General features: G+C 32.7%; 1 protein-coding gene across 3 annotated transcripts in view; it reads left to right on the top strand.

Annotated features, from left to right (window-relative positions):
• CCSER1 (coiled-coil serine rich protein 1) overlaps positions 1 to 12,376 on the top strand; it is a 1,330,630-nt gene that overhangs the window by 683,565 nt on the left and 634,689 nt on the right. The window contains exon 10 of one of the 3 annotated variants that reach the window (XM_047856872.1): positions 5,695 to 6,736. The exons of the other annotated variants lie outside the window; for them this stretch is intronic. Within the exon in view, the coding sequence (XP_047712828.1) occupies positions 5,695 to 5,754 (60 nt within the window). The 3' untranslated portion in view covers positions 5,755 to 6,736. Of the gene's footprint in view, positions 1 to 5,694; positions 6,737 to 12,376 lie in introns of those variants that run through there. 3 annotated transcript variants of the gene reach the window in all.

Raw genomic sequence — 12,376 nt, 5'->3', positions numbered from 1 at the left:
AGGGGGCCTGGTTTCTGTTTCATGATTAGCAGAAGGGCAGAAAGAACCCATGATCTATAGGTATACAAAGAAAGGGGTTAGTTAATCACATGGGTTAAGGGAATTTGCTAAAGTTAAAGACTAGTAGGTTGGTCCATGGGCCTGAGGCAGCTTCATAATATTAATGTTTTTTACTTATTGATTTAAGTGACTGAATATCATTCTATCCTGTGAACCTTTTAAATATTTTTTGTATTTCTTTTTAATTTCTTTGTCCTTTTAAAGGACGTTTTTATATGGCACAATTCCTTATCAAGGTGAATTTTGAAAAATCAAAATTTATGTGGTTTTATCCTCCAGTCAGCAGTGCTATTTCTAGAACTCTACGCTGCACATACACATTTGCATATACCAAATAAAATTCCCATAACTTTTTTTAATTGGCATTCATTGTAATAAAGACAAAAAATTAACACAAATGTCCATCAATAGGGGGCTGTTTTATAATGGCTCGTTTACATAATGGAGGAGCATAAAACTAAAAAAAAGAGAAAACATCAGTGTTCTAATGTGGAGTAATTTTTAGAATCTGTTAATAAGTCAAAGTGTAGTTATACGGTATTTCATTTTTTTGATGTTTTGTATAAGTACAGATAATGGAAATAATAAACATGTTTATCTACAAGGGGAAGCAAGAGAGAAAATATAGTGTGGAAGGGATGACAAAGTGAATTTTTTAAAAGTGTGTATTCTAATATAGTTCTCATGGAAGAAAAAAGAGTAAATGTACTTGAAATAGATAAACTTAACTGGACATCAAATTAGAATATAACCACAGGGGGAAAAATATTGTAAAGTGATTTGGACCGATTCTCTGGTTGTACTTCCTTAGTAGTTTATAGCCTAAGGGCAAGAGAACTGCAAAAAATATATAACTTGACTCAGTAGAATTTTATTAGTACTGTTATAAGAATTTTGAAACTATTTGAAGGGCACATACACCCCAATGTTTATAGCAGCACTATCAACAATAGCCAAAGTATGGAAAGAGCCCAAATGTCCATCGATGGATGAATGGATAAAGAAGATGTGGTGTATACACACACACACACACACACACACACACATACACAATGGAGTATTACTCAGCAATCAAAAAGAATGAAATCTTGCCATTTGCAACTACGTGGATGGAACTGGAGGGTATTATGCTAAGCAAAATGATCAGTCAGAGAAGGACAAATATCATATGACTTCACTCATATGAGGACTTTAAGATACAAAACAGATAAACATAAGGGAAGGGAAGCAAAAATAATATAAAAACAGGGAGGGGGACAAAACAGAAGAGACCCATAAATATGGAGAACAAACAGGGTTACTTGAGGGGTTGTGGGAGGGGGGATGGGCTAAATGGGTAAGAGGCACTAAGGAATCTAGTCCTGAAATCATTGTTGCACTGTATGCTAACTAACTTGGATGTAAATTTAAAAAAATAAAACTTAAAATTTTTTTTTTAATTTATGTACATTGTAAGATTTAACTAATTACATCAAATGTTACCTAGTACTCAACATATTGAAAGATGAGAGAAAAGAAATATAATTATGAAAATATAAATTAAAAGGGAAAAATAAACCTGTAATATAATATCCACATAGAAACTATCAACAGGAACTCATAATTTACAACAGAATTTACTACAGTCAGAAACATCTAACCTGAAACAATTCAGACTTATAGGCCTAACTTCCAATACACAGGCAACACAGAAAGTGGATGGATATGTAAAACAATACCATAGGTCAACTGTCAGAAAACTTCCAAATGTGCAGTATTCTGAGAAAACTGACATTGTATCCTTAAAATCTAAAGTGCTGTTAAATATCACGAGATTATCTTAATTAAAGAGACTAAAGGGGCGGTTAAGCGTCCGACTTCAGCCAGGTCACGATCTCGCGGTCCGTGAGTTCAAGCCCCGTGTCAGGCTCTGGGCTGATGGCTCAGAGCCTGGAGCCTGTTTCCATTCTGTGTCTCCCTCTCTCTCTGCCCCTCCCCTGTTCATGCTCTGTCTCTCTCTGTCCCAAAAATAAATAAACGTTGAAAAAAAAAAAGAGACTAAAGAGATATCACAAGAAACTCTTAACTACTGAATCCAGGTGTTAGCTCTGCCAAGCAGGTGCTAATTGTACTAGTTTTTCTATTTTTCTGTATACTTAGAAGTTTTCCCAGTAAGGGGAGAGGCTAATCCAATTTTAAAAATTAGAATCTAGATTTAAAATGACATTACATTCGGCTGTGATGCATGGTCCAGTTGTAACTCTTGGGTTGTACAGGTTAGTAGTTAATAGCAGCATTTACTAGTAGTATTTGAAGGGCATTTGAGGAAATTTGATTAAGGATAACTATTACAAATGAAAACATATTGACATGGGAAGTTAGAAGCCATTAACTTAGAAAAGTAAGCAGCAAGTCCAGTAATTAAAAAAATATATATAATATATATATATATTACATATATTACATACATATATATGTATGGTGTGGTTTCATTTTGGTTAAAAAAAAAAACGAAAAGAAATACACAAAAGTCAATGTGATCATTTCTGATCAGTAGAGGTATGACATTTTATTTCCTTATTTCTGCTTCTCTCTTTTTTTCATGTTTAACAATGAACATATGTGCCTTTATAATTTGTAATTTCACTGTAGAAATATATTTTTATTTAATAACTTGATAATGACTTAATTTAATAATGTAAATAATTATTTAAAAGAGCAAACTCTGCCACACTGCTATAATGAATACAAAATTACGTTTGTACAATGTATTTAACTTCCAACACTACCTCTATACAAAATAAAATAACTTAGACATTTTCAAGGAACCAAAGTATTAAGATATTTTGTTCTTAAATATAATTTCTAAAAATTTGGAGGGTTTTTTGTATCAAATTTGATGATCTGTTGAGTTCATCACATTTTAAAGCCCAAGGTGATTAATCTGTTTCTTGATATACAATATCCCCAGAGTAGTTCATTGTAAAAAAGACTTGTATCTTTCGAGTTTTTGTTGTTCTTACAGCGAAGTCATGGGGAAACATTTATCCTCATTAGTTGAGTTTTAGTATTTCTTTTAGTCCTCTCCATGTTCCACTCGCTAAAAAATGAGAGAAGTCCTGGGGCTTTTTGTCCTCTCCACATGACAAGTACTACAATATTGTAAACTCTTATGGCAAGAGAAATGTTAGTATCATATATTCTAGTAACATTTGGGCCTCTGAACATAGTCAACCTCTTAAGATATTTTTTTCACTCTAACTTTTTTTTAGAAAATTAAAAGGCAGAACTGGGTTAGAATTTTATTAAAAATAAGAATGTTAAGAAGCTTAAAATACACTGGAAAACAGAATCCAGATTTAGGAAATACAGAAATATAACAATATATCACCTCTGTCTTTCATTCATTCAGTAGCATTTGGGGAACAAGTACTCAAACGTTCATTTGTTATTCTTAATGATTCTGCGGACTTTTTTTTTTTAAACATGTTTGGTTGGCAATTACATTTCTGCTTCTGTGTGTAACATGTAGTTATGGTCCTGGGGTTCCTTTCATCTCAAGTTACTTCACCCTTTTTCATTTATACAGTCATTTAAAAAATAAAAATAAAAAGCTGCATTCCAGGCACTGAGATTGTAGCAGTGAACGAGAGATAGACAAATGTTAAAAAACAAAATTCAATTGAGTAAATTTGAAGATCTAATTGGCTTTATTCAGTGATTCATTAATCAAGCAGTAGCCCATCTAGCAAATAGAAGGGAGTTCCAGGAGCTGTACAAACAGAAGGCTTTTCTAGGCAGAATGGGAAGTGGTAGACAAAGAGGTTTTAACTAAAGAAAAGAAACAACTGGGCAAGGTCACCCTCCCTTGGGGTAATGGTGGGGAGGGGCAGGGAGGTCTTGTCTTGCAGACTACGTCACTAGTACAGATCAGGAAATTCCAGAGTGACTTTTTGAAAATTCCACTCCACTCCTGGGAGAGGCTAAAGCCGAAATTAGGTTAGCTATTAAATTCTGGTGAGGCTTAGGAAAAGAAACTCCATTTTGGGGCCTGTTGTTAAATTTCTTTATAAACCTCACATTCCAGTGATGAATATAGACAATACATTTGAAATAGAAATAAGAGAATTGCACACAGTGATAAAGGTCATGATACAAATAAGCAGAAAGACAAGAGTAAGAGATGAATCAGGTGAAGAGGAGAGCTTGTGTCTGGGAAAGACTCATCAGGGACTACATGAGTGTGCTGTTTTTGAGCTGTAACCTGAATGAAGGTCAATTGTTCATAAAACTGGAACAAGCATCTTGATGGGGGAAATCAGGGTTTGGAAAATAGTCACCTTCCAATACTGCTTGCCGCTTCAAGACCTCCTCACCTGGGTTTTCATCTTGCCTTCCTACTTACAATCTCTACATGGTAAAATCTATATAGCATCACACATAAGTCTGTAAAACAAATAAACAAACAAAAAACCACAGCAAACACACCCCTTTCATTGTGTTGTATTTCTACTTTAAAACTCAGTGATTCACTAAGGCTTAAAAGACAAAATTCACTTTCCTGAAACAGTACCCATAGTCGCTGGAATTAAACCCTTCTCTATTTATGTTGCAAACATAAACCTTTTATTCTACTTAAACTGCACCAACACAAATTGCTATTTCTTGTCTCTGTTGTTTAGAGTTTTGTTTTTGATCATTTTATCTGGAATGTCCCTCCTCCGTAATAGATCTCTGTTTTCCAGCCATGCTCCAATTTCATATCCTTACCATGAGGACCCAAACTGGGGGTAATTTCTCTTTCCATAGAATTATGTCAGCAGTTATCAGTCCTGTATAACTGACTATCTTGTAGTTGGCAGTTACTATAAATTCTAAAAATTCTCACCAGTTTTATGTATTGACATATAACTGATGTCTTGTTATATGTCAGTCTTGTAGTAAGGCTTCTCTCTTATTTATATTCATTTATATTCAACTAAATTCTACATTCCTCAGGGGCAAGTGCTATATTCTATACTTCGTGGATTATGTATTTCTTTTTATATATATTTTCTGCACAATAGAGTTTCTCTTTTTTTTTTTTGAAGTTGAAAAGATGGAAGATTATGAAACATTTCCATTTCTATCACTTAAAACTGTAATGAAGTATACAGGTTAAAATAATAATAATAATAACTGTTGCAGATAAAATTCTGTTGGAGTTTTGTTTAGGACCTTGGATGGTGACTATGGTTTAGAAATATATCACGAAAGCCATGTGAGATTTACCTATTATTTAATTATGTAATTTTCTTTAAGCCGTTTTATTTGAGAAATACATAAAGGAAAGAGCTGGGTAAAACTGTTTTTTGTTTTTGTTTTTGTTTATTCACAAAACCAAAGGAAATAATAGAATTTTGTCAATCGATCTTTCCTCTTTTACTTGCATAAAATGTACTTCATTGGAAGTTAGGAACCTGTAAGCATTACTAATAAACATTCATAAATTTTAATTGGAATTTTGACTTAGAAAATCATAAGTAAAACAGTTTTTTGTTGGTCTCTGCTTTTTTAAGTGTTTATGTTTTAAATTTTCATATGAAATAAAAATTTCATTTCATTTCATTAATTTGAAGTCATTCATTTATTTACTTTTGTTTTCTTCTTTTCAAGGCCCTGTGGAATCCTACATGCACTGAAGGTTTATTTAAACCAGTAAATATTTCAACCTAGGTTAAATCATTTGACCATAAGCAATGTATCATCAGTCTGTGACATGTGAAATATTGAATAAAATCAATTTTCCATCATTCCATATGTTAGCTATTTCATGTAATATGCTAGTTTCCACTCCAAATATTTCATTTTCTGCATTTGTACACAATCGCATAAAATACTTATTTATTTTACATATTCCTACCTTATTCTTACTGTATTTTGACAACAAAAATAGGCTTACTTAAAAATTATATGCAACTATTTTTAAATGTAACATTCCACTTGGCAGTGCACATTTTCTGTTCAACCTTTTCATCCATCTCATTTGTCTCTCTGGTTATAGTCTTCATTTAATTTCATCACATATTCTATGCACATTAGGGAAGTTTGTAAACAGTACTAGTTTCTCCCATCCTAGTGAGATAATTCCTACTGAAGAACTAAATTCTATGTTTCTCTTGTATTGAGATCAAAAGATGAAAGCAGGGTGTCTTCAAATGAAATACATAATGAGTCTTATTCAAACTACAGAAAGTCAGAAACCTATTTATATCTCTGAACACGTGAAAAAAAGTTTATTGGATACTGACTGACCTCATATTAAGGGAAGTTTCTTGAATGTATCATGAAAGAACACTTGTCTCCTGGACTTAGCATTGCTGCCTGATTTCTGTGTTTTGTTTATTGCCTTTCTAGAAGAGCTCACTTTAATTATTAAATGGCCAGGTGGAACAAGGCACCCTTGAATGTTGTAGTTTATTGCAAGGGTAAGTGACACAGCCCAGAAGGGTTTCAGTGTTGTGAGCAGGGTGCCGGGCAACAGAAGAGCCACAGAGCTAAGGAGAGGAAAGCAGGTCTTACAGAGTTCTCTATATTTTTTTCAAACAGACAACAAAATAATCATAATTAATGGTAGTAACATTCAGATATATGTTATAAAATGTCTTAAATTATTTGAATCATTATGTAATATAATATGAATGATCACATGTTGGCTTTAAACCATGGTGTTAAAATAAAATTATAAATATATTTATTTACTTGAAAACATTGTATGTGTCCTTGTTGACTTTGCCCCTTAATGCATTCTTTTATAACCTAAGATAGAACTATTTTGTTTCTCTAACAATTTTCTATAGTTTATTTTGTAATCCTATTCTTATCTCTTCCTTTTTATGGCCTTATTTTATATTTGAAACCTTTAAATGTAGATAAAGTAAGAAACCCCATCACCTACAATAAAGCACTCACCTGGTAAAGATTTTTATCAACTTGAATGATCAATATCATTCTAAATAAGAAGAAAGAATTTAATGATATTTTGACTAAGATGCAAAGAAAAGAAAAACTTGTATTATTAACTGGATTCTAGATTAAGTCAATGAAGAAAGTTACTTTTTTCCCTACAAGCAATGTAGCAGAAACTGTCCACACAGACAAAATGGTCACTTACCTCAAATCGTACAATTTCAAGATTGTTTTTTAACACTAGTGAGACGTTTCGGTGTTGCTTCCTTGGATGTCGGCCAAGGAAATGAAACTGTTCTTTCATTCTCTCCCTTTTTCTCTTAATGGAACTTGGGCTGAGTATACATTAATGAGCATATTTATAGTTAATAATTTTACTTTATTAAAATGTGTTTATTTGATTACATTGAAAGTGTTTTTAGAAAAATGTGCAAGAACCATTGTACTTACTGTACTATACTCCAGGGTGTTGCAAAGCTAAGGTTGGTATTTGATGACAGGCATCAGAGTATATCTGACCATTGAAAATAGTACAACAACAGTGTATATTGATGAAAGGAAACATTATGTTGAACTATGACTCCTGAGTGCCTGAAATACTCTAACAGTTGCTAACTCAAAATAAGAGAATGATAAGCTTAATTATGTTTCGTTTCCTAATAAGGAAAGTGAAATTTGAAGAGTATGAGCTTTCTCAAGTTCATGTAACTATTCTAATGATATCAAAGTCATAGATTATGCTCAGGTGTTCCAGATCAAAAGAATTTTGTTTTATTTTTCTGACTTCAGAATACTGGTGGATTTTATAATGACAAAACTCAATACAGATTATACATGGATTACATTTACAGATATATAGATAATTGCATATTGTGTATACATTATGCATTATTAAAGATAGAATTTCTCTGAAATATGCATTATGGATAGGACTAATTGTGATGATAAATCTTGACTATGTGAATACCTAATTCTTTAACATGTATAACATATGAGCCAAGAAAATAGTTTTATTAACACATTTTATCTATATTTTAAATCATGAAAATTTAATTTGTCATGCTCTATAATATATGCATGTTAAATGTTTTTGTTTATCATATTTTAAAATATAGGCAACTTAAGGGCGCCTGCCTGGTTGGTTCAGTTGGTTGAGCTTCTGACTCTTAATTTTGGCTCAGGTCATAATCCCAGGGTTTTGGGTTTGAGCCCTGTGCTGGCTCTGCACTGAGTGTGGAAACTACTTGAGATTCTTTTGCTCCCTCTCCTTCTGCCCTTCTCCCCTTCTCACACGCACTCTTTCTCTCTCTCTGTCTCTCTTTCTCTAAAATAAATAAATAAACAAACAAATAAAACAAAAAATATTAAAACTGTTCACCTCTTTTAAAAAATGTAGGTAACTTATTCCCAGTTAGATTTATGACACATAGCTGTTTGTATTTTTTTAATGAAGAGTCTAAAATAAGTATGTTATTACACACGTAAGATTTTGTTATGACACACATAACTTCCTTGCTAAAGTTTTAAAAATGGTAACATTTTTCATAATTACCTAAATTTGATGTTGTTTTGAAGTTCTGTTTATTTAGAAAACAAAATGTACTTTCTTTCCCATGTTTAACTTGCTGCTAGAGGTGGAAATGTCAAATTTTAAAAAAGGATGCTTTTAATGTTGTATTTTTTTGCCTATATGTTCCTACAGGAACTCTAAATGTAGTTCTATGCTATCTTAACATTTTTTTTTCTTGAACTATAGTTGACAAAAAATGTTACATTAGTTTCAGGTGTATAACTTAGTGATTTAACAACTCTATATGTTATGCTGTGCTCACCACAATTGTAACGACCATCTGTCACCATACAATGCTATTACAATACCACTGATTATATTCTGTATGTGGTACCTTTTATTCCAGTGATATATTCATTCCATAACTGAAAGGCTATATCTCCCACTCCCCTTTATCCATTTTGCCTATCCCCCCCTTTCCTTCTGGGAACCATCAGTTCTCTGTATTTATGGGTCTGTTTCTTTTTGTTTGCCTATTCATTTGTTTTGTGTTTTAGATTCCACATACAAGTGAAATTATATAGTATTTGTTTTTCTTTGTCTGAATTATTTCAATTAGCATGATATGCTCCAGGTCTATCCTTGTTGTCATGAATAGCAAGATCCCATTATTTTTATGTTCAAGTAATATTCCAGTGTGTGTGTGTGTGTGTGTGTGTGTGTGTGTGTGTGTGTGTGTAGCACATCTTTCTCCATGCATCTATTGATGGACACTGGGTTGCTTCCATATCTTGACTATGGTAAATAATGCTGCAGTAAACATAGAAGTGCATGTATCTTTTCAATTAATGTTTTTGTTTTCTTTGAGTAAATACCCAGTAGTAGAATTACTGGGCCATAAGACATTTCTATTTTTATTTATTTTATTTTATTTTAATTTCAGTTAACATACTGTTATAGTAGTTTCAGGTATAAGCTTCTATTTTTAATTTTTTTAGTAACCTCCATACTGTTTTCCACAGTTGCTGCCCCAATTTACATTCCCACCAACAATGAATAAGGGTTGCTCTTCCTCCACATCCTCACCAACACTTGCTATTTCTTGCCTTTTTGATTCTAGCCATTCTGACAGGTATGAGATAATATTTCAATGTGGTTTTGATTTGCATTTCCAAGATAATTAATGATGTTGAGCATTTTTTCATGTGTCTGTTCGCCATGTGTTTGCCTCCTTTGGAAGATGTCCAGTCAGATCTCTGCTTATTTTTAATTCGATTTTTTTGGGATATTGAGTTGTATAAGTTCTTGATATAGTGGGGGTATTAACCTTTTATAGGATATGCCATTTATGAATATCTTCTAACATTGAGTAGGTTACCTTTTCATTTTGTTGATGATTGCTTTTGCTGTGCAAAACTTTTAGGGGTGCCTGAGTAGCTCAGTCTTTCTCTTTCTCTCTCTCTCTTTTAATATAAACATTTTTTTTAAAAAAAGCTTTTTTATAATGTAATCCCAATATTTCATTTTTGCAGTTGCCTGGGTGGCTCAGTTGGTTAAGCATCTGACTCTTGGTTTTGGCTCAGGTCATGATCTCACGGTTTGTGAGTTTGAGCCCCAAGTTGGTCTCTGAGCTGCCTGTGCAGGGCATGCTTGGGATTCTGTATCTTCCCACTCTCTCTCTTTTTCTCAAAGTAAATAAATACACTTAAAAATTATTTTGCTTTTATTTCTCTTTCTTGAGGAGATATATCCACAAAAATGTTTCCATGGCTGATATCCAAGAAATTATTGCCTCTGTTTTATCTAGGAGTTTTATGGCTTCACAGCTCACATTTAGGTCTTTAATACATTTGAGTTTTATTTTGTTATTTATTTATTTATTTATTTATTTATTTATTTATTTATTTATTTTAAGATATTTATTTATTTCTAAATATTTATTTTGAAGGAGGGAGGGGCAGAGAGAGGGGAAGACAGAGAATCCCAAGCAGTCCCCATACTGTCAATGCAGAGCCCAATGCAGGGCTCAGTCTCACAAACCATGAGATCATGACCTGAGCTGAAATCAAGAGTCGGATGCTTAACCAACTGAGTCACCAGGCACCCCTAAGATTTTATTTTTAAATAATCTCCACATCCAATTTTGGGTTTGAACTCACAACCCAAAGATTGAAAGTTGCATACTCTACTGATTGAGCCAACCAGGCACCTCCATTTTGAGTTTTTGTGTGTGATGTAAGAAAATGGTCCAGGTTCTTCATTTGCATATAGCTGACAAGTTTTTCAGACCATCTTTTTCCTAGTGTATGTTCTTGCGTCCTTTGTTGTAGACTATTTGACCATATAAGCATGGTTTTATATCCGTACTCTCTATTCTGTTCTATTGATCTATGTCTGTTTTTGTGCCAGCACTATTCTGTTTTGATTTTTACAGCTGAGTAATATGTCTTGCCATCTGGATTTGTGATACCTCCAGCTTTGTTCTTTTTCAGGATGGCTTTTGCTATTCAAGGTCTTACGTGGTTTCATACAAATATTAGGACTATTCTACTTCTGTAAAAATGCTATTGATATTTATTACATTGAACTGTAGGCTGCATTGGTTACTATGGACATCCTAACAATAGTAATTTTTCCAATCCATGAGAATAGTAGATCTTTTCATTTTGTTTTTATGTCATCTTGAATTGCTTTCATCAGTATTTTATAATTTTCAGAGTATAGGTCTTTCACTTCCTTGGTTAAGTTTATTCTAGGTATTATTTTTGGTGCAATTGTAAATGGAATTGTTTTCTTGATTTCTCTTTTTTTTTACTTTTTTGTTAGTGTATAGAAATGCAACTGAATTTTGTGTCCTGAAACGTTACTGATTTCATTTATTATTTCTAATAGTTTTTAGGTAGAGACCTTGGGATTTTGTATGTATAGTATCATATCATCTGCAACTAGAGACAGTTCAAATTTCTTTACCAGTTTGGATGACTTTTAGTTCTTTTTGTGGTCTGATGGCTGTAGCTAGGACTTCTAAGACTATTTGAATAAAAATGGTAAAAGTGTACATCTTTCTCTTGTTCCTGACCATAGAGAAAATTTTCTCAGCTTCTCTCCATGGAGTATGATGTTAGCTGTGTAGTTTTCACATACAGCTTTCATCATGTTGAGGTGTGTTCCCTCTAACTCCATTTTGTTGAGGGTTTTTATCAGGAATGAATGTTGAATTTTGTCTAATGATTTTCTATATTTATTGAGATCATCATATGATTTTTATCTTTCATTTTGGTGTTAATTGATTTATAGATTTGGATCAGCTGGTGTAAATCCTATTTGATCATGGTGAATAATTTTTTAATGAATTATTGAATGTGATTTGCCAACATTTTGTTGAGGATTTTTGCATGTATGTTCATGAGGGTTATTGGCCTGTAGTGTCTGTGTTTTTGGTATGAGGGTAATGCTGGCCTCATAGAATGGGTTTGGAAGCTTTCCTTCCTCTTCTACCTTTTGGAATAGTTTGAGGAAAAGTAGGTATTGACTCTTCTTTAAATGTTTGTTATAAGTCACCTGTGAATCCATCTGATTCTGGACTTTTGTTTGTGGTAGTTTTTTGATGACCAGCTCAATTCTGTTACTAGTAATTGGTCTGTTCATATTTTTTCATTCTTTCTCATTTAATTTTGGGAGATTGTACGTTTCTAGTAACTTTTTCCATTTTTTTTCTAGTTCAGTTTTGTGGTATATAACTTTTCATTGAGTTCTCTTAAAATCCTTTGTATTTCTGTGGTGCCAATTGTTACTTCTCTTTCATTTCTGGTTTTATTTATTTGAATAATTTCTCTTTTTTCCTTGATGAGTCTGGCTAAATGTTTACAAATTTTGTTT

Source organism: Prionailurus viverrinus, chromosome B1, assembly GCF_022837055.1.
Source record: "Prionailurus viverrinus isolate Anna chromosome B1, UM_Priviv_1.0, whole genome shotgun sequence".
NCBI lineage: Eukaryota > Metazoa > Chordata > Mammalia > Carnivora > Felidae > Prionailurus > Prionailurus viverrinus.
Note: the sequence above shows the minus strand (reverse complement) of the source record. Positions and strands in the feature narration are given on the sequence as shown.